This window comes from Dinoponera quadriceps, unplaced genomic scaffold (assembly GCF_001313825.1).
Source record: "Dinoponera quadriceps isolate SergipeBrazil2010 unplaced genomic scaffold, ASM131382v1 scaffold1609, whole genome shotgun sequence".
Classification (NCBI taxonomy): Eukaryota; Metazoa; Arthropoda; class Insecta; order Hymenoptera; family Formicidae; genus Dinoponera; species Dinoponera quadriceps.
In genome coordinates this window covers 171,904-192,470 of record NW_014555756.1, presented here as the reverse complement: position 1 = coordinate 192,470, position 20,567 = coordinate 171,904, and the positions used below count along the sequence as shown (strand labels likewise).

At 47.5% G+C, this 20,567-nt stretch overlaps 1 protein-coding gene across 5 annotated transcripts in view; it reads left to right on the top strand.

Annotated features, from left to right (window-relative positions):
• The first annotated feature begins 547 nt into the window (after positions 1-547).
• Positions 548-20,567, top strand: part of LOC106745342 (guanine nucleotide-binding protein G(q) subunit alpha) — a 31,923-nt gene continuing 11,903 nt past the window's right edge. For 4 of the 5 annotated variants that reach the window (XM_014620858.1, XM_014620859.1, XM_014620860.1 and 1 more), the window contains exon 1: positions 571-688. In XM_014620858.1, the coding sequence (XP_014476344.1) occupies positions 571-688 (118 nt within the window). Of the gene's footprint in view, positions 689-20,567 lie in introns of all 5 variants that reach the window. The other variant, XM_014620864.1, reaches the window with a different exon arrangement.

Sequence of the window (20,567 nt, the reverse complement as noted above, 5' to 3'; positions counted from 1 at the left end):
GACGGAGAGAGTGGAAGAGAGGAAGAGGACCACGGGGACCACGAGGACGGCGACGAGGCGTCGTCGTCGTTCGTTCGCCGTCGTCGTCGTGGCCGCCGCCGCCGCCGTTACTGTGATCGCGGTGGCGAGATAATACCCGTCTGTCCCCGTCGGACAGAACGACGATTCGCCGACGAACGAGTACCGTCGCAGGGAGCATCGCAGCGTCGTCGACGCAGAAAGGGAGAGAAAGAGATAGAGACAGAGGAAAGAAGAAGAAGAAGGGAGGGAGCGCACGCGAGACCACGCGAAAGAAAGAGAGAGAGAGAGAGATCGAGTGACAGAGAGAGGAGCAGCAGCCGCAACGAAGGTCGCCGCCGGTCGGCGAGCAGCGTTCGCTGTCACCGCGAATCGCTCGTACGCCCTCCTCCTCTCTCTCCCCCGGCCCCCTCCGTCGACGAGCTCTTCTCCGGCTGTGCTCCACCACCTTCGTCACCTTCTTCTCCCCTTCACCTCCGGTCGTTTCTCTTCGTCGCCTCCTTCTTCGCCGACTCCTCCTCCCGTCTAAGGAGGATTCCGCTGTCCTGAGCCATGGCGTGCTGCCTGTCGGAAGAGGCGAAGGAACAAAAACGCATCAATCAGGAGATCGAGAGGCAATTGCGGAGGGACAAGCGGGATGCCAGGCGAGAACTTAAACTCCTGTTACTCGGTGAGTGCCACTTTGTTTCATCCGACACACACACGTATACGTGTGCAAATATAGAGAGAGCGGTTTCTCGTGTAGCAAGAGAACGATCGCCGGTGCGCGCGGTCCTGGAGACGCGTGGGTGCACGCGGAGATGAGGCGTGCTGCTCTCGCCCTCTCACACTCGCCGGTCGAATTTCCGCCGGCGATCACTCTCGAGAGAAGGGGGGAGGGGGCAACAAAGTGAAGCTCCTGCGCGCTTACATAATTAGTCGCGCGTGGTTCAATCGCCTTGCGCTCGTGACGAAGGAGAATCAATGAGTCGCGCGCGCGTCGCGTGTCGCACGAAGCGCGCCCGTGAGAGAGCGCGAGCGCACGGGGATCGTTTAACGCAGCTGATTATCGCACGCGAGTCGCTCCTTCGTCTCGGGAAAGGAAAAAAACGAGAACCCGTGAGTGGTGGTTGTACACCGAGCAAACGAACGGCGAATGCGCAGCGCGTCGTTGTAGTAAATGTCTGAACGCGCTGTAGTTTGGAAGTTTCGGAAAAAGCCCCGTTTTTTCCCCAGTTTCTCCGCGGATTTCTCCCGGTTTCCGGCCGGAGGTTGCAGAAATTCGTTCGGACAAATTCACGCTTCGGTTAAAACCCGCCGAGCCTGTTTCGTCCGTAATGAAGGAGTTCCGACGAAAATTCCGCGGAAAATTGAGAAAAAATCGGGGTTTCCCCGAGACCCTGGAACTACCAGCGCGAACTTTCCTTGATAGGCCGTCGCCTATCGCAAATCGGCCCGGAACGTTCGGGATTCGCTGTGGAGTACTCATCTTTCAAATTGTCGCAACGAAAGTTCGCGTTCGCCGCTCACCCGCTCGGTGTGTGTACCCAGCTTGGCGAGGAGGATCGCCGATGACGCATCGGTGACACGTCGACCGCTTTCGAATTCCATATCGCTCTCCTCCGTTGATGAGAATGCGACGGAAAAAGAAAGAGAAAAAGGCGAGGAAAACGAAAAAAAAAACGTAATCCGACGTGCCGCGATGACTGACGAGGGTCACCCCCGGCTCTCCCGTGTCGTCGTTCGTTGTTGAAGAAGGTAAGCGACTAATTTGCCACTCGACTCACTTTCCCCGCTATCTCGGCGTAAATCCCGCATTAGTCGGAGAACAGGCGGCGCGCTGATAAGAGGCGAGTGGCCGTGCGGGGCGGGTTAGATCTCGAGGAGAGGAGACTAACGAAAAGGTGTCGGACAGTCCGATAGTAATAACGCTCTCGCCTTGCGCAAATTGCTCGCCCTTTTCATACGCGGAAAGGGAAAGGGAAAGAGAGAGGGTGCGTCGGGGAGTAAGTTGTGTTAACGTGGGGTTTACGAGGCGCGCAAGGTGGACGGCGAGGTGGTTAGTCGCGGTGTGCTTGTCCGACAAAAGGAAACGAGGAAGACGTGTTCTTTCTCGCTCTCTGCCCCCTGAAACACGTAATTACGGCTTACAAACGACGCGATAGCGCCGCTGTCCCGCGTGCGATTCCATCGTCGGGGGGAATCGCCGATTTTTACTCCTCCCCGATTACATTCGCAAACTCGTTATCCGATACGTTGCCCGGCAACGTATCGCCGGTAGTACATTTGGCACGATAACAATAGTGCCGTAGATAATAGTGCTAGTAGCGTAATGAACTCCGGGGTCAGCGTACCGTCGGTAACTCGTTGTACAGAGTAACCAGACAAATATCTTTGCGCTGAGAAAGAAGTACGTGAACATTTATTTGCGGGTTGTACGATATATTGTCGCGAATCGAACGTTATTTGTTAAATGAACGAGTACATTTTTGAATAGTTCTTTTTTCTCAGTGTGTGGCTGTTACTTTAACCCCCAGCTCTTGACGAGAAAGGTGGAAATCCTTCTCTCGAAAATTCTAGCTGGAAAATTTCGAGATAGGAACTCCCCTCGGGAGATTCCGTTCCGAATTCAAACTCGCCGGCTGGCCAAACGTGCGTTCAATAATTACAACATAATTCCGACACACATTCTCCGTCGCACGCTGAAAAAGAAAAATGTCACATTCACGTGAATATTTGCCAAAGAATATCGGAGCAATTGTTCCACTTGGATTGGGTAAATATCACTTGATGAATTTAGCATATTGAAAGAGAGAAAAGTGCTTGCATTCAAACGGGATTCACTTGATCCAAGTGAAATAATTACTCCGATATTCCATAACAACCGTTTACTCGGACGCAGCGTTTCTTTCTTTCGGTGTAAGATGTTAGAAGGCGACTAAAGGGACTCGTTTTAACGGCCGTCGTAAAATCAACGGGACGTGAGGCGGCGCGAGACCACGAGACAATCATGAATTCCGTCATTCCGGAAAGTGCTGTGCTGCTGCGGCATTTCTTTCGGCGTATCGCGGTTATCAGCGTCGCGATTATTACCTCATTCGGAAGAATAGCATAGATTCGTTCACTCGCTCATTCGTCCATCCATCCGTCCGTTCGTCCGTCTGCGTCGTTTCATTCATGCGTCTTTCGCGAATGTGGCCGCCGACGCTGACGCCGATGCCGGCGCCGCCCGGGAGACGTCCGCGTCACGTACGTTTCTCTCGTCTTGTGTGCACGAGGTCGATCGGCGCGGCCGGCGTGCGCTTGACAGCTCTCTCTCTCTCTCTCTCTCTACCTCTCTCTACCTCTATTCTATTCTCTACTCTCTTTCTCTCTCAACCGGCCGCTGCTCCGCGATACTACGCTGGCTATACATACACAGTGTGTACCACCCGGATACACCATCGTCGCTTCTTCTTGTCGTGCTATGGATTTTTTCACCAAGCCGGAACGGAGTCGAGAGAGAGAGAGAGAGAGAGAGACTGTGTGTCTTCGATGGACGGATGGTTCTCCTCGGTGTAGTGACCTCTTGACACTCGAGAATTTAAGATTTCGCGCTCGCAGCCGAATTACATTCGCGATCTCGGAGACACGTCTTCGGTCTCGACACTTCCCTCGAGTGTCACGTTGTGCTGACGTCGAATTAAGATTTTGTTAACACGTTACTCATCGAGCATACCGCCGATAAAGAGCCTGTCAACGGTTTATTAACTTCTGATTGGTAGAGTGTTGAAAAATCAAACATCTTGATTTCGCCAAATTTCAAGTTTCCAGCTTATCATAGCGTAAATGAAAATCAACGGAAAATTAAATAAAAATTAAATAAAATTAAAATCATCGAGAGATTTTCGAAGGATCGGCTCTGATTTATTTTTGCAAATTTTTTATCTCTGATTTACCTGTAATACATATGTTAACAGTTGCAAGATATGGTCGTCGGTTTTGCGTCGGGTCTTGTATAAAATTCTGATATGTTTCGGCCGTTCGCCGGCGCGGATTTAAAGGACGACGAAGTTTCGTGCGAATCGGTAACATGAGAGCGGGAGCGACGGGGAGAGCCCTTTTGTGTCACGCCGACTCGGCATATCAAATTCGCCCCGGCTACGATCCGAAAAGAAAAAGTCGCCACTCACGTTAAGCGCATTGTTTTCCCCGGGATGCTCTTTGTGGTTTCGTGATTCACGCGAGCCGCGCGTGCATATTTACCCTACACCTATTCCGCGAAATGAAACCCTAGCTGGCTCCGCGCGCCGCTCTCTTATCGGTCGCGAATTTTTATCATCTCGAACCGCCGGAACGTCTCACTCTGGAAAATTTGCCAGCTCCGCTGTATTCCGTTAGCGGCGTTTCGTACAAAATTTCTAAAGAAAATATGTGTATGTGTGTGCATGCGCACATATCTAATTGGATCGTGAAATTAAGTTCTCGTTCGCGCGAAACTAATAAATTAAAGCTACAGAGGCTCGTGTTATCCGTTTCTCAGAAGCTCTCGGGAAGTCCCTGAATCGATCAGTTTACCCACGTCCACGAGAGACGCTACATTATAACACTTATAACACTCTCCAGGTGTAGAAAAAATATGCGGGACATCTCTCGGGTGATCCTTTTTTTGTGTGAATACTTTCACCAATCTACGATTTCTCCTCGATTTCGCTGACGGCGAAGAATCCCGCTAGTTTTCGAATTTTAACCCTGGGATTAACACCCGGGAGATCTTGACGCTTAAGTAACATCATAGGTCTTTCAGGCCTACATCATGAGAAATATTATAAAAATGATTTTTTACACTTTTGGTTTTTTAATGAATTATTCGTTTTATTATTCATTTTTATTTGTCTTTGTATATCGATTGCCGTCAGGAAACCAGTTACCTTATTAGGCTGATAATAGCAGCAGTCACATGAACTCAACTTTTTTTTAATATCCTTTTTTTTTTTTTATAATAAAGGAATAGAGGAATGAAGTATAGCGTCTTGCAAACGTGGAAGAGGGGATAAACGAAAGAAAACGCGCATAAGCCCCGTAGATCTAACATATTTATATATATATATAGATATACACACACAGAGCGTCCCAACATAAACAGAACATTTAAATATTGTGAAGGCCTAAGTATGAGGACCTTAAAAAATTCGAAAAATATGACCATAAATATATATATTAGACTTATAAGATCGCGTGCATAATGGCATTATTAAAAGCGGCTGATATTCTATGAAAAAAATCTATTGATTTTTTCTCGTTCATGCTATAAGTAAATAAAATCATTTTTTGTTCTTGTAAAGACAACATATTCAGTTTGTCAAGTATTTGCCGGTACTCATGACATGTTATTGGCATTGGTTGCAAATGCAAATTCTCGGCGGACGTGTCGTTGAAAGAATTTTCGATTTTTATGTCTCGATACGCAGGAATGCATTTTTTGCCTCCTGCGAATCAAACTTTTGCACTGGTCAGGCTTCAGTCAGTGTCATGAATTCACCGCACATTTATTGACGCTCTCGTGCTAATTTTGCCCGACGAACGAAACTTGGCCGTGACAATGGATTACGCGTTCATTACGGCCACACAATCGCTCTTATCTCGCCGTACGTTTCCTCGAAGATAACGATTCCGCGAGGAAATCAAATCATCGCTGCTCGCTCGCTCGTGACGCTTGACGGTTTTTCGCGCGTGTCACCGCCGACACATCGCCTTCTACAATTTCGAATTTAATAGACTTGGCGGTGTTTCGTCGGCGCGGGAGCTACGGCGATTAATCGTTGGACGCGTTTCAACCAGTCGCTCCTACATACAGGGTGTCTCGCAATTTTAATATCAGACTGTTGAAATTTTCGCGCGATGGAGCGGCAAAATACTTGGAGAGGCTGCCCGATATATTCGTCGCGCGAATAAATCTTTCTCGAAACGAGGGTTATTCGAAATCACTCAGAACGCGATCTACTCGCGGTGAGTCAAAATTTATGTGCAATTCGCGGAAGCTCTGTCTATAAAAACAGATTGCGTCAAACTACACGGTTTAATGTTTATTTTGTTCTGAGAAAAAAGATTTCTTCAGATTTAATAGATTTTATTGCGTCCAAGTAAATCTCATCATAGGCACGCGTCGAAGAAACTAATGGTTTCAATTGATTCGGCGGGTTTCGGAAGGATCGATGCATTATCAAAAATCACGATGCGAATCTCGATACATTTCGAGTCATTTCTAATACATTCGACTCGCGCTGCGGATCGAGCGCGTAGTTACATCCCGGCTAAATCCCGGAGCGTTTCGCAGATTTTTTCCGGATCTCCGGAGGATCTGTCGCGCGAACGGTCGCCATATAACTCGAGGTCGCGCTCGCCCGACTCGGTCCACATGATAAAGGCTTTCAATTAACGGCCACGCGCGACGATCGGCCGCCGATTCAGCCCTTTCCCTGGCGCCCGGCCGGTCGGCCGAGAGTTGTTCGAGCTGCCGAAACTGCAGCCGAAACGCGACCGCCCGTCGATTCGGCGAAATTGTAAATCGCGGGCCAGCGATTCAATTTCGGCGATTGCTCGCGGCGGCTCCGACGAAGCACACGCATGTAACAGTACGTATCGCACGTCCGCTCGCGAAACAATAATTCGCACGAATTCGGGGGAACAATTCGCGCGGATTCGTTCGTTCCCTCGTTCCCATGTTATCGAGAGTCAAATCGCGAGAGAAAGAGAGAGAGTTCGCACTTTTTTTTCCTGTTAGATAGCTCACGTCTATTCGTATTTACGCACGAGATTTTGCATGCGGGACGACGAATTCTTCGCGATCGCTGCATCCACAGGTTGCTCGGGTCACCTTTTGCAACCCTCCTCACCTCCTCCGACCGATCCGTCGTAAAACGTGTACTTTGGGTATGAACGTCTCGCTGGTATGTGCTGTATTCCAGCAACTACGATCTAACAAGGAAATACATCAGAGTGTTCCTCAGTAATAATTTTGACGGGTTTTAGATATGTCGCGAGTGAGAGATGTATTTTTTACGCTACTTTTTTGCGTGTTTGAAGTAATCTTCCTATAAAAGCAGTTGGATAGAAATACTAAATCTGGAGAAACTTTTCTCTGTGCGAGAGGAACTCCGCTTCCGCCAGTGCGTCCACCGACTTACCCAACGATCCGGATTCTTCCGGTGTTATCCGGTAGGAGTGCGTTTTCGATGGATGTCGTAGGACTGCGTCTCAACGACGCGAGTGATGTCGCGATATACATGTACGTGAGATACGCACGAGGACGGACGATCCGAGAGAGCGGCAAAATCGGGTTGCGGGAGTAAATTCGCCGAGAGTAATCCAGCTGTATACCGAGCGTGTGTAGTCGGAGCGCCGCCGCCGGTCGTCCGAGTATTATTAGCGCGCTCGTAAACAGCGGCCCCGGAAGTAGTGACATTAAAGATTGCGGTCGCTTCCGTAGCCGCGCATTACGAGGCGGCGGATCCGTCGCCGGTACTACTACGACGGTGACCTTTGTGCACCGGGCAATACGGAGAACGGTTGGCGAACTGAATGGCCGTTATTTAGCGGAATGTATCGTGTAAACATGGCCGTATTTGTGCGCTCGGGTATTTTTTTTTTTTTCGGTGGGGAGGGGGAAGGCTTTTATTATTTCTGTATCGCTCCTCCCTCTTTTTGTTCGCGGAGAGAATCGCTGCAAAGTGCGAACGATTGCTCGGAACAAAAGAAAGGAAGAAACCCGCGCATGTTACGCAGCCGGGCGTGTATTTTTCTCCTGTGACTGGATTTTTTCTTGCTCGGGAATCGGGAATATTTTAATCGGCCGGTTGTGTGTGTGTGTGTGTATGTACCGTGACACAGTGTACCTGGAAAAAAAAGAAGGAGGTTGAGGATGTGCCGTGCGGCGAATTCGGACGTGAGTTCGAGAGTGTGCGTGTGTGTGCGCGCGCGCGTGTGTGTAAAAGAAAGCGTGTAAAAATATATATTTTAATATATTTATAAATATATTATAATTATCGAGAGAAGAGAGTGCGCCGGCGGTTTTTACTTTAGGCAGGTGCCGTCGCGCGCGCGCGCGTCGTTGTGCAAAACTAAAATTAGGCTCTTATAAATAAGTCGATCATGAAATCGATTTGTTATTTTTAATCCGTGTGCGTTAGGCTGCGAAGGCCTTCAGTGAGGTAAATAACTCCATAATTAAGTCTACGACAATCCTTTTAAATCCTCTCCAAGAAAAAGTCGAGTTCTTAAAAAGATACGTCCTTAGTACCGGCGCGCCTTTTAACGATCGGTTATTCGGCGTCAAACGTTGCGGACGAAAATCGAACGCGAAGATTGTGCTTGTTGTAAGTGCTGAGAAAGTGAGGATATCGTGGAAATCTGTCTTTCTGAAAATCACCGTAGCCTCCTTTTCGTATATCGCGGTCGCGTCTTTCGTCGAGTCTCCGGCAGCTTTTCGACGAGAACGTCGTGAAACTTCTTAACGAAGGAATAGTATTCTGAAAATGATAAAAAATGAATTTGATATAATATGAATAAATATAATGTAACGTCGTAGAGGATAAAAATAAGTATAATTAAACAATACACACGTGGGGAGATTCCGGCTACTTTGACGACAGCGTGCGTGATAACGATTCGAGGGGTATCTTTTTAACGTTAAAAATAAACATGTAACAGCTGTAATATTTTCAGCAGCCAACGAAGAACACAGAGATGTCCGTTAATAGGTACGTTATATCGCGAAAAATCTTCCTTTTCAGGCGATTCTCGTCGTGTACGTCGCATTTACGATCACTGAAGATAAAAAACGATTAGGTCCTTATAAATAAGTCGATAGTAAAATCGATCTGTGATTTTTTTTAATAACGTGTGCGTTAGCTCGCGAAGGTCCTTTGCCGGGATATTTTCCGCGCGGCGCTATTTTCGCCGTGCGTTTGACACATCATGCAATCGGATTGCGCCTGGAAAATCGCGAAAACCGGGAAAAGTCGGATGTGAGATGTTAAAAACGGAGCCACCGCCGGAGAAATATGCGAGAAGAGTGTTAAAGGCTCGCGCGTCCGCCGGAGAAATTCGCTCGCGGCGGAAAACTATGCGCCTTTTTAGCTGCTGGAAAATAAATATAATCGGACAATGCACGAACCGTAGGGAGATTCCGGTATAAGCTTTGGCGACCGGACGGCCTATGGATGGAAAACGATGCTTTCCTTAAGGGTATATTTTTAACGCTGAAAAAAAGGAAGAACAACTACGGTGAAAACGATGGAGGTGACTGCTGCGTTCGCTGCTTCTCGAACTGTTAGCGAGAACGGCGCAGGCGGATGGCGGTGATCAATGAGAGACGCGAATAACAAAGTCTCGCGGTTAATTCAGTGCGATTTTTACACCATTCTATGTTATAACTAGCGTATGTGTGTGCGCGCGCGTATGTATGTGTATTGCCGGTTGGCGGGATTATTTAATATTTATAAGGATCGCAGAATATCAACGTTTGTGATTGGAATATGTTAAGTCGGAAATTAATATTTATAAGAATGCGCAGAAGAAGATACATTAGAATCGTATTCTCTCGCACCGATACCGGTATAATAACCGCTTACATCAGTCTCTCTGTCGAGTGCCTCGTTCGACGCTGACATTTAGAGACGCGGCTGTGGATGCACGGCGTCTCCGAAACTTTCCGATTCAGCGGAGCCGGTTTCAAATCTTCCAGAGGCGGCGGCGGGACCGGGTCTCGCCTGCGGTTTCGCTTTACCGTATAATTTATTCAGTCCCGCTCGGGGTCCGGTTGTGACTTTAATTCCGATCGATAATTTATTGCAATTTCGCCTGTACTTCGGTTTTTCGCTTTTCTCGAGACTTCATGAGATCCCCCTCCTTCTTTCTCTCTTTTCCTCTTTCCCTCTTCGTTATTTCATGACACGACGATAAGTCACAGATCCGACAATCGAAACTATTAACGCGGCACCCGAGGTCTTTTGTGCTTCTGTCTAAATAATAGAAACAATAATCGCGAGTTGGCCAAGGTCCGAAATGATTCGACAGAGTCGCGCTTTCAACGCGCACGGGACTGCGCGTAACGTGTATAAAATAATCAGGCACACAGCGAGTTGGAGGGGAGGGGGAGGGAAGGAGAAAAGCGTGCCGCGCGCGGTGGTGGACGGTAATAGAAAAAGCCGTTTCATTTCACGTGCTTTATTGGTCTTTATTTTTACTCCGTTCACTCTCCCTCTTTTCCCGTCGCCGCCGGGAGACAAATGCGAGCGCCTTTATGTACGTGTTACATTGTAATCGGTTGGTAACGACAAGCAATGAATCTTATCGTGTATTGCCGTTTAACGGGCTGCGATCAATTTAGCCGGCCGCAGTAAGGAGAGGGAAAGAGAGAGGGGGGGGGGAAGGAGAGGGGGCGTTGTTCTCCACGACGTGTCCCGATAATCTTTAATTATCCTTTAATTATCCGGCAAATTACAGCGAATTTACGCGTGTTCGATATATGTATCGGGAACATCTGCATACTCTCTCTCCCTCCCTCCCTCTCTGTCTCTCAGTCCATAAGTACAGATTCTGCACAGATTCGTTGGTGTGCACGCATATGTGTGGACGTCATCGTAGTGCGGCTCGTTCGATCGAGCGGAATATTACGTTAATCCCCGAGTTTCGAATATTCCGCCTATTTCGCGTTAAATGGCGGCGCGAACTCCCACCGCCGTTTACAGTCGAAAAGCACCGTCGGCGAGCAGTTTCTCTTTCCGAGGATTTACCGTAATCCCGTTAATTTTACGAATTGAAATTACGTACAGACACACACACATGCGCACGCGACGGGACGGTGCTGCACGCATCGCCTTTTCTTATCGCAAAGAGGAAAAGATCTCAGAGCGTATGTCACGCCAAAATAATCGCGCGGGCGTGTGCACTCGCGCGCGCATGTGTGTGTGTGTGTACGTGAGGATTGGTATATATATAAAAAAAAAGTTTTATTTATATCCATTTTTATTCACGGCTTACATCGCCGCCGCCGCCATTTCACCCCACGACTCATGTAAGAATACTTATGATACTTTGAACTATCGAAGTATCGATATTTTACCTTCGATATATTAGCCAACGCACTCCCGGCACTTATAACTTTGCGGCTACACCTTTTTGGACGTGTGTTTATAGGAAGAGGCCTTTATTTTTCCTCGTTTTAAGATCCCCCCCCCCCCCCCCCCGGCCCCTCCGCGTCCTATAAATGTTTCCCGCGTGGAACGTTGCATACAAGCGTGCACACGTGCGCACGCGCGAGCGAATAAGCGAGCGAGCGCGGATGAGTGTACGGACACGTGGAAAATATAAGCTGCCCAATTGTTTCGTCGTGTAAAACGCGCCGCCGAACAATCGGCGCGTTAACGATCAACAAATATACGCGCGGACTCACCTCGCATATTCGCGGTGGCCGATAAACACGCGGAGATAAGCTGATAAAAACGCGCTATCGTATCTCTCTCTCTCTCTCTCCTTCTCTCTCTCGCGAGCGAGCGAACGAGCGCGTCGGGCTTTAAAAATAGGGCTCATTGAATCGCTGAAACCATCGTCGTCGTTGATTGCGCAATCACGCGATCGCTGAAAACACGCGGTCGTTAATCGTGCGTTAATTGCCTCCCCCCCCCCTTTCTCTCTCTCTCTCTCTCTCTCTCTTTCTTTTTTTGCTCTCTCCTCTCCACATGCGTAAACTCTGAAACGCGTCCGTATACGGCGTGTAACTTTAGCATCATGACTTCGATCGCGTCTATCGCCGTTGACAGTACGAGAGGAGAGAAAAAGAAACATACACACACAAGAGAGGCTGCTGGGCAGTGTAATTAACGGGAAAATAGACTCGCATATTTTCGGGACCGTCGCAGCTATTTTTACGCGTGCCGAGAAAAGAGAGAGGGAGGGAAAAAAAGAGAAAGAGCGGTTGAGTGTCTTCATTCTCNTCTCTCTCTCTCTCTCTCTCTCTCTCTCTCTCTCTCTCTCTCTCTCTCTCTCTCTTTCTTTCTCTGATTTCTACTGATATTGCAAAAAATATCGCGGCGATCGAGTGTCGAATCGTGAAAAGTTCCGCCCGGGTAAAATCTGCTACGCGTCGTCGAGCGGCGAGAGGAGGCGCCGTGTTTCTTTTTCGCCGATTATAATCCTTCGCCGGTTCGGTCGAAATTAATTTTAGCGCGAGCCACGGCGGAAACACGTGTGTGTGTCGGACTGGAATTGTTCTTCCCATCGCGCGGCGATCCAGACCGGCAACACCGACGCGTTCCCGAGCAGGCACGGGCGTTCGTGCGAGGCATACTCGTTCCGCCTTTCGACTTTCTTGAGCGTTCCGGTTGGAAGAGAGACAGACATCTCCGAATCGACGGAGGGCGATCGCGTCGTTCAAAACTTAAGGAGGTTTGACGAAATATAAGATAAAGATAAGCAAACAATTTTCTGTTATTTCAACACGGGGGAATATGATAAAAAGCACACAAATATGTGTTGACAAAGTGAATGTATTAATTTAATATTATGTTCGTGCACTTTTTAACATACTTTCTCCGTGTTAAAGTAACACAAAATTTCCGTGTACCGTTTTTAACACGAAATTTTCGTTTTGAAAATATACTAGTGGAAAGCTTGTAACTTATAGTAATATTTGAGGTACAAGTATATACATTAAATATATTTAAATATTTATATATCTCTTCCTATTGTCTGTGCATCTATTTAGGTCAACTGATGCATAAATATAACATTAATAAGAAAAAAAAAACAATAGTAATATTGTGTATATATATTTACCTCAGCTTCGTTTCAAGTTAACATTTATTATTCAAGTGAAATAAATGTATGGGAACGTAATTTTGCTTGATAAATAGTAAATGTATGCAAGGTTCCTTTTTCACGCGTCACTGGAAATATGGCACTTATAGTGAGCGAATTTTCTTAAAAAAAAGTAAGATCGCGATTTTCTCTTCCGAACGCTCGATACACATCGATCGATGTCGAACGACAATGACGAGGTCGTTGTGTGATATTACAGGGTGTTAATTAATCCGTATTCTCCCCCTCGCGCACACGAGAAGAGGACGAAGGTGTACGCCGGGCGTGCGAGCCGCGGGATAAAAAAAAGAGAGAGAGAGAGAGAGAGAGAGAGAGAGAAAGAGAGAGAGATAAATAGAGCAAAAGGAAACCGGGGAAGAACAGATCGGTCTCTATCGGTATCTCACCTTTACTTGGACGCAACATTTTATTCTTCCTCGGGAGCGTACCTCTTTAATAACTAAAATTGCTTCCCTACGTCAGCGGTGTTATATAGGCATTTATTTTTAATCGGTGCTCATTCAGTTGCGCCTGAACAATGTACCTAACGGCGTTGGCATTCAGTACGGGAAATAATGTCACGATTGTGCGCCAAAGGCCGACAGAACTTTTACAGCCACCGTCGTCGTCGCCACCGCCGTTGTGTCGCAACTTTCACATGCATTTTGCCGCGCGCGCATGTGTGTGTGTGGCATCGACAACTGACGATACATATTTCGGGGAGGGCAGAGAGAGGGAAGGGGGAGGACCCAACGATTTATAAACATTTCTTTTCTGCGAGTAAAGTTAGACGAATTGATTTCTCGATGCAAGCACTCACCTCTCTCCGTCGCTTTCTCTCTCTCTCACTCGCTCTCTTCTTCTTCTTCTTCTTTCTCTTAATTGTCGTGCGTCTTTTCGCTCATGAATAACAGGCGAAGCGCACGTCACTTAAATCGCAAGCGCATATTTGCCCGATCCTGGCGACGGGGGGAGTTCCGCGCCGGGGTAATGACCCTCTTTCGGTTTTTTTACGTGCACGGCTTCGTCATTGTCGCTCCTTCAATTCAAATTGCGAATTGTCGCGCGCAACTAATGATGCGCAGCACGCGTATTTCATCGTTGATCATTAGCGCGTGATCGGTGCGTTCTGTGTTGTTGTGTTGCACGAAAAACATTACGCCGAGCCGTTAGTACAGCGTATCTCTCGCATCGTTACTCCTGGTGCTGCACGAGGCGGCGATACGTTTGCATCTCGCGACCACCTTCGACTCGCGGGCTGTCTGGATTTTTTATCACGCACAACCCTCGCAAACGGAATATAAACTTACGGAGCTCCGTTTAAGGGACGCCTTGATCATTCACTTCCTTGTTCTCTGTCTCCCTCTCTCTCTCTCTCTTTCTCTCTCTGCCTTTCTTTCTCTCTTCTTCTCTGTGTTACGTTACGTTAAATTTAGTACGTAGCCTGTACTTTGCAGATGGGTATTTTCCGTGCGCCGAAGCTTAAAGAGAGTCTTCGTTCTGCTCGGAGAGCTTTACGTAATTTCGAGTGTGTGCGTGTCTGTGTGCGTGCTTCACGCTTGCGTATTAAATAGAACTTAATCCGCGTTAACCGCTTTCCGCATAGCACACCGGTGGAGGCGGTATCGTGATGTCGATCGGACTCGCCCATAACTCGCCGAAACTGACTTTTATTTAAGCACGGTATTAATAACTTATCAAACCACTCGTGTTTTCGAGTGTTGCCCCGTTGCTGAGCCGAAGGCAGCGACGAGTTTCGAGCGCGCCCCGTCGAACTTTTTTTCTCTTGTCCGTCCCGCGATTTTCGGAGCAAAGTAGGCGATAATCGGCGTATAGAGCGCCGGTAGCTCGGCGGCAAGAGGCGAGAAATTCAATTACGGTAATCGCCCACACAAAAATATATATCGGCTTTGCCAAAGATGTTGGCAGCGAGTAATTATTCAGTTTACTGTATCTCGCTATATTTAGTCACTAAGAATTAATGTTTGGCCGACAAGAGCCGTTCAAGGATGTTTAGTAGCGCGAATAATAATTTTTATTATGCGCAATATCCTTAATTGGCTCTTATTGGCGAAAAATGGATTCTTAGTGATTAAATATAATGAAATAGAGTAAAATGTGTATGTGTACAGAGGCGATGTGAATACATTTGAAGAGAGAAAGAGAATGATACAGCGTTCTCGAAGTGAAACGGCGGCTGCTCGAGTTAGAAGAGGTTAAGTGGAATTTTAATTGCCGTGAAAACAATGCAAGTGTACATAAAACCATTGAATATCGTTAATGTGATACACGACGCACATAGCGCCGCCGGGCGAGGCTAAGCGGCAGCGCGGCGTGGCAGCGGCGGGTTTACCGTAGCACGTGTAGCGTTTTACATGAATTGCATAAGTACTCGTCGCGATTTGCATATTTCGCGCTGACAAACCGGGCTAATTCAATCGGCGGGCAGGGAGTGTGTTTGTGCGCGCTCAATCGATACGTGTTTAAAATATCAACGCGTGACCGAGACTCGCCGTTCGAAACTGCCTCTTATACGGGGTGTGCCGAGAGTCACACGTAAGTCGAGCGGAAAATGGTCCGTTTATGCCCGAGGTTGCAAAAGGAGAAGTGAACCTGGAATCGGCGAATTCTTTGGACGAGAGCTCGCTCTCGTATCTCGCTCCGATCGTTTCACGAGACTCGTCGTCGTCGAAGCAATAATTTTGTTTCGCGCGGAAATTTACAGTCCCGCGATAGGAAATTTTTCCACGCTGATATGCGGGGCCCCGAGAGTTATAAATTCGTTGGCGGTCGTCACGATACGTCGCATTGCAATCGGAAGTCCCGCGACATTCGAGGAAAACGCGAAGGAGGAAATTCACCACGTGGTTGGAAGGAAATTCTCGCGCAGACCGCGGGCGCGATTTTTCAGAAGACCGCTCGCGGTCCGTTTCGGGTTTTCTCGGGAGGAAAGTTTCACGTCTCCACCCGGGTTTGTCTCGTCATGATTATCGCACGGTGGCTGAATGATGAATGCTGCTTTGCAATACTTTGAATCGTTTGTTCGATTCGTTATTTCCTTTTAATTTTTCGTAACGTTTCATTTATTTCCTCGCGGACCGAATTTCAGAGCGAATAGCTATCGAAAATATATTCTTATTTTCGTCGAATTTTAATATGAATTATAAACATTTTTGTATCACATAATATTAGAAAGTTGCCAAGAATTGTAGGTGAATAAGAGCCAGCACCATTTGGAATTACATAATCAATGTATTAAAGAAAATATTTCCTATTCTAATGTATACATTGATTATGAAATTTTATAAGTTGTTTTCTTTCATTGCAAGACCAATATTTGGTTCGTATATGCCTATAATTTTTTGTCATTTTTACACTGAGAGAAAAAATATCCAAAAAATAAAAACATATGTTTATTCGGTGGATATCAATAATATGTAACATGTTTACTTAAATCTAAAATCTTTTGTTCAAATATATAAAATACACAATTATTTTCATGAAATATCCAATTTAATTTTCGAGTTAACACGGCGTTTTTTTATGGATTTGTCCACTTTTATGAAAAGCCACGGATTGAGGGAAATGTATACTTCCTCAGTTGAGAAAAATTCCTTCTCAATGTAAAAACGTTTATATTGATACAAGTAAATATGTTATTAGTACCTACCGAGTAAATCTTTTTTATTGCTAAAAGATTTTTGTCCTCTCAGCACATACTTTTTATAGTTGTTCATTTTTATTTTTATATATACCTCACGAGATATTTATTGTTTTATTACAAAATTACGTTGAACGTTGATATTTCTCCCCCTGGCTGCCCGGTACTTTCCCTGTAAAATATTTCATTATTGCGCGTAGAATAGTGTCCGCTATAAAATATGTCGAGTCACCCCGAAAGTGCCGCTCGGTTCACTTTCATCTCGGAGCGCGGCGCGTGAGGTTCGGTGTGAGGGTTACTTAAGGGAGCCGGCAAAGGGTGGTAGTAGCGCGCGCGAATATCGGGGCGCGGGTGGTGCTGCGGCCTGGGAGGCGAAAGAGCCCTGCACTCTCTGTCTGTCTCTCTTTCTCTCTCACCCTCTCTCTCTCTCCCCCCCTATCTTTCGACGTCGGCATCTATCGACCCACCCCCGGCGCCGGCAGAGCTTCCACCTCCCCGGAAAGCTTCCGCGCGTACACGTCGGATTCGGGCTTCTTTCTTCGTTGGCCCGTCGCAGAAGAAGAAGAGAAAGAGGAGAAAGAAGAAGAAGTAGAACGTCGTTGTGGTCCTCGCAGGGCGGCGAAGTGGCGCTCGTCGCCGTCGGCCTCACGAGGACCACGACGAGGAGAGCGGAAAGCGACCTTCGGAAAGGGGACGACCCAGCCGGGGCTGAGATTATCTTGGCTCAGCATTGACGAGATCTCCGAGATTTGCGCGAGAAAAGAGAGAGAGAGAGAGAGAGAGAGAGAGAAAGACTCCTCGTTGCACCTCGTAATCCGAATCGGGAGCGAGCCCGGTGCCCCTCACACCGCTTCCGATCGCGATCTTCGGAAACTGTCGCTGGGAAACCGGACGTGTCAGAGTCGGGAAATGCGTTCTGGGAAAATTCGCGCGTTGACTGTCCGATTGGGTTCTCGATAAACCGCAGGAGGAGTCAACGCACTCCTCCTCCTCCTCCCCGCGCGGAGGGGAAATCATTCCGCGCAGAGGGTGGTCGAAGACTCCTCCGCCTCCTCCCCGCGAGGTCGAACGAGAGTTCCGGTTTTCTGGCTTATTACGTCGTTGAAGGAATACCGGAAGAAGAGTCCCGTGCCGCCGCCGCTGTGTGCCCCGCCCACCCTGAGGTTCCCGTTCATTCATTAACTCTGTTCGCGCGCGCGCCCGTCCTCCCCCTACCCTCATCCTTTTTCTCCCCCTCGCTCGTCCAACGTGGATCATCTCGGCGGTCCCGCGAAATCGCCGCTGATAACCGGTGGTGTCACGCGCGAACCGACATCCGCTAATTGACTTCGTTCGCGAGCGCGTCGCTCGATATTAAAGATGAAACTAGATCTCTCGGATCATCACTTGTGTGTTGTCGGCTTCGATCCGCGGAATTTCCGCTCGCCGCGAAATCATCCCCGATGAACCCCGATCGCACACCTGTAACACGCCTCTGATGGAAAGCCAGAGAACGACGCTATTATGCCGCCGCGTCTCGTTGAGTTGACGTACAGAGCTAATTAATTGCATTCGAAGGACAGCGTCGAGATAATAAAAAATTCATCGGTCATTCGACACGATATTATTTAGGGGAAACGATACTTGATTTTTAGTAAAAAAAGAAACAATTTGTTATACAGCTGTTTCGTTATACATTCAATATTTTTCTACTGAAACCAAAAGAGATTCTTCAATAATTTTCTGACATAGTGTTATACCTCTCAAATAATATGTTGTTTACGATAATCATTGTAATGTTTGGATGAAAATATAAAAGGAATATTTGACGTAAAGATATTGTTTGAGAAACCAAACAATCCTGTCTGTTGAATCAAATATCCGCTTATTATTTCTCTATTCCAAAAGACAGATTTGTTTCAATTACAAAAATGTTATCAAAGCCAAAGAGGTCTTTTTCTCTGTATAAAAGTAACTTGAAGCGCATGTCTTTTATCTTGCTTCTTTCTTTTTCTTTCTCTTTCACTCAGCCTTACAGTCGATTTTTTCAATGGAATTTTCAAGATTGCTCAGGATACTAACGATAACAACGCGACAATAACGATATAATAACGATACGAAAGACCAACGAGCGGAGGCAACCTCACGGATGTAAGACGAATGACCGATGAATTTTTTATCACCTCGACGTGAGCCTGTCCTTCGAATGCAATTAATTATGCTCTATACGTAACTCAATGAAACGCGGCGTCTAATAGCGCGTCTCCGATGATCGTCACGGTATTCAACGTGTTAACAACATTCGATGCACGATAGGTTCGCGTGCGCGCGCGCGAGATCGCGACCGTGAGAAAATCGGCGCGACGATTATCGGGTCAGCAATCATCATCGTCGTCGTCGTTGTTGACGTTGATCGACGATAGTGACGATAACTTCACGTGCAGACGAAGATTCGGAGGTGAACACCTTTGAACACTTAACCAAACACCAAGCGTGACGAATACTGCGATTACCGCGTGTATCGCATAATCGCGCTCTATTGTCGCACGTGTGAGTTTCATCATCGCTCAAATAATCGTCGGGGATTCGCGTCGAGGAGTTGCGGCTCAAGAATGAGCCGATTTTTTGGGACACTCGAAATTTTTTTTCTTCACAGTAACAGACGAATCGCTCAAAGTTCGAGCGACTTTTCGCAGAGTGTGACTTCTCCACTCTGAATCCCCTCTCGAGTCGTGAGCGAATATCTTCGTTCGNCCCCCCCCCCCATCTCACAGGAGTTATTTTAATCGGGATTTATTCCAATTTATTCCGATTTATTCTAATTTTCGAGCAGAAATTCACTCCGGTCGACCGAAACGTTCAATTCGTATAAATTAAGAATCCACTTTAAGCCCGAGCTAATCGTTCACTCCCGTGAGAGATCCCGAGTAGCCAATATTCATTATCTCGCTTCGTGCGAGAGATTTCACAATCAAGAAATTCGGAGGGCACCGACGATAACATCACGGTAACAATGATAACGTAAAAATTAACGAGCGAAAGGAATCTCGTCGGACGAGTTTTAATTATTTAGTGACGAATTTGTCATTATTTCGACGTGAGGCCGTCCTCTTTTTCCTTCGTTCTTTCTACCTCTCTCCATCTCCCTCCCTCTCTTCCCCCTTTATCATTACGACGCAAAGTTATACCCGATCGAAAAGCCCACGGGTTCGCGGTGTCGCGCGTGTATTTTCGATTGATGACACACTTGCGCGCCTTTATCGATAAAGGCGTATCCCGTGCCCGGTGGCCTTTTTGCATCCTCATTAAAGCGAAGAAAGGTGTGTTTGTGGGCGCGCGAAGCATCTTTTCTTAGCGACGTGCATAAAAAGCTCTTTCTCTCTCTCTCTCTCTCTCTTTCTCCTCCACCCGCCGGGTGGCCTGTCGTACGCGACGAGGGATCGATTCAGGTGCAATTTTCGTTCGCGCGAATTTTCTCGAACATCACTGATCTTCGTGACCCGGCGAACTCTTCGGACTCTACGAACCTGTTCAAAACGGTCCGAGCCGCTCCCTCCTCGGAGGCTACTTCCGAGCTCTTTCATTGGCTGCGTTTGGAAAACACGAGAGTTGCGCAACGGTTGAGTAACTCGTCAACGTGATTGGTCTAAATTTGAGGATCTAACGGGAAACAAAATTAGAGAAAATGAATGATCACCGTTCGCCTTCACTGATAGGTTTGTTCCGGCGAACGCAGCTAATGCAACGAAATTCGACCAGCACAAATCGCTGTCCTGCCCGAATCCCGGTGAGAGGGCCGAACTGTGCGCACCGCCGTCGCGACACAGCAGCCGCGCTGTTTAAACAAGACGATGCTACACACCGCGCCGGCCGCGCGCGACCGCTTTCATTCATGATTTCGCGAGCAACGACGGAGTTTCGCGATGCGCTCTCGCGACGCTCACCCCTCGCCGCCGCCGTGAACTCCCTCCCGCCTCCATCCGGCTGGCGTAGCAGTCGCCCCGGAGTTTCCAGGGGCGGACGACGTGCTCTCCCCGATTCGTGGAGGTCCGCGCGGAAAAGCGATGAAAACGATCGTTCCGGCGCGCCGCTG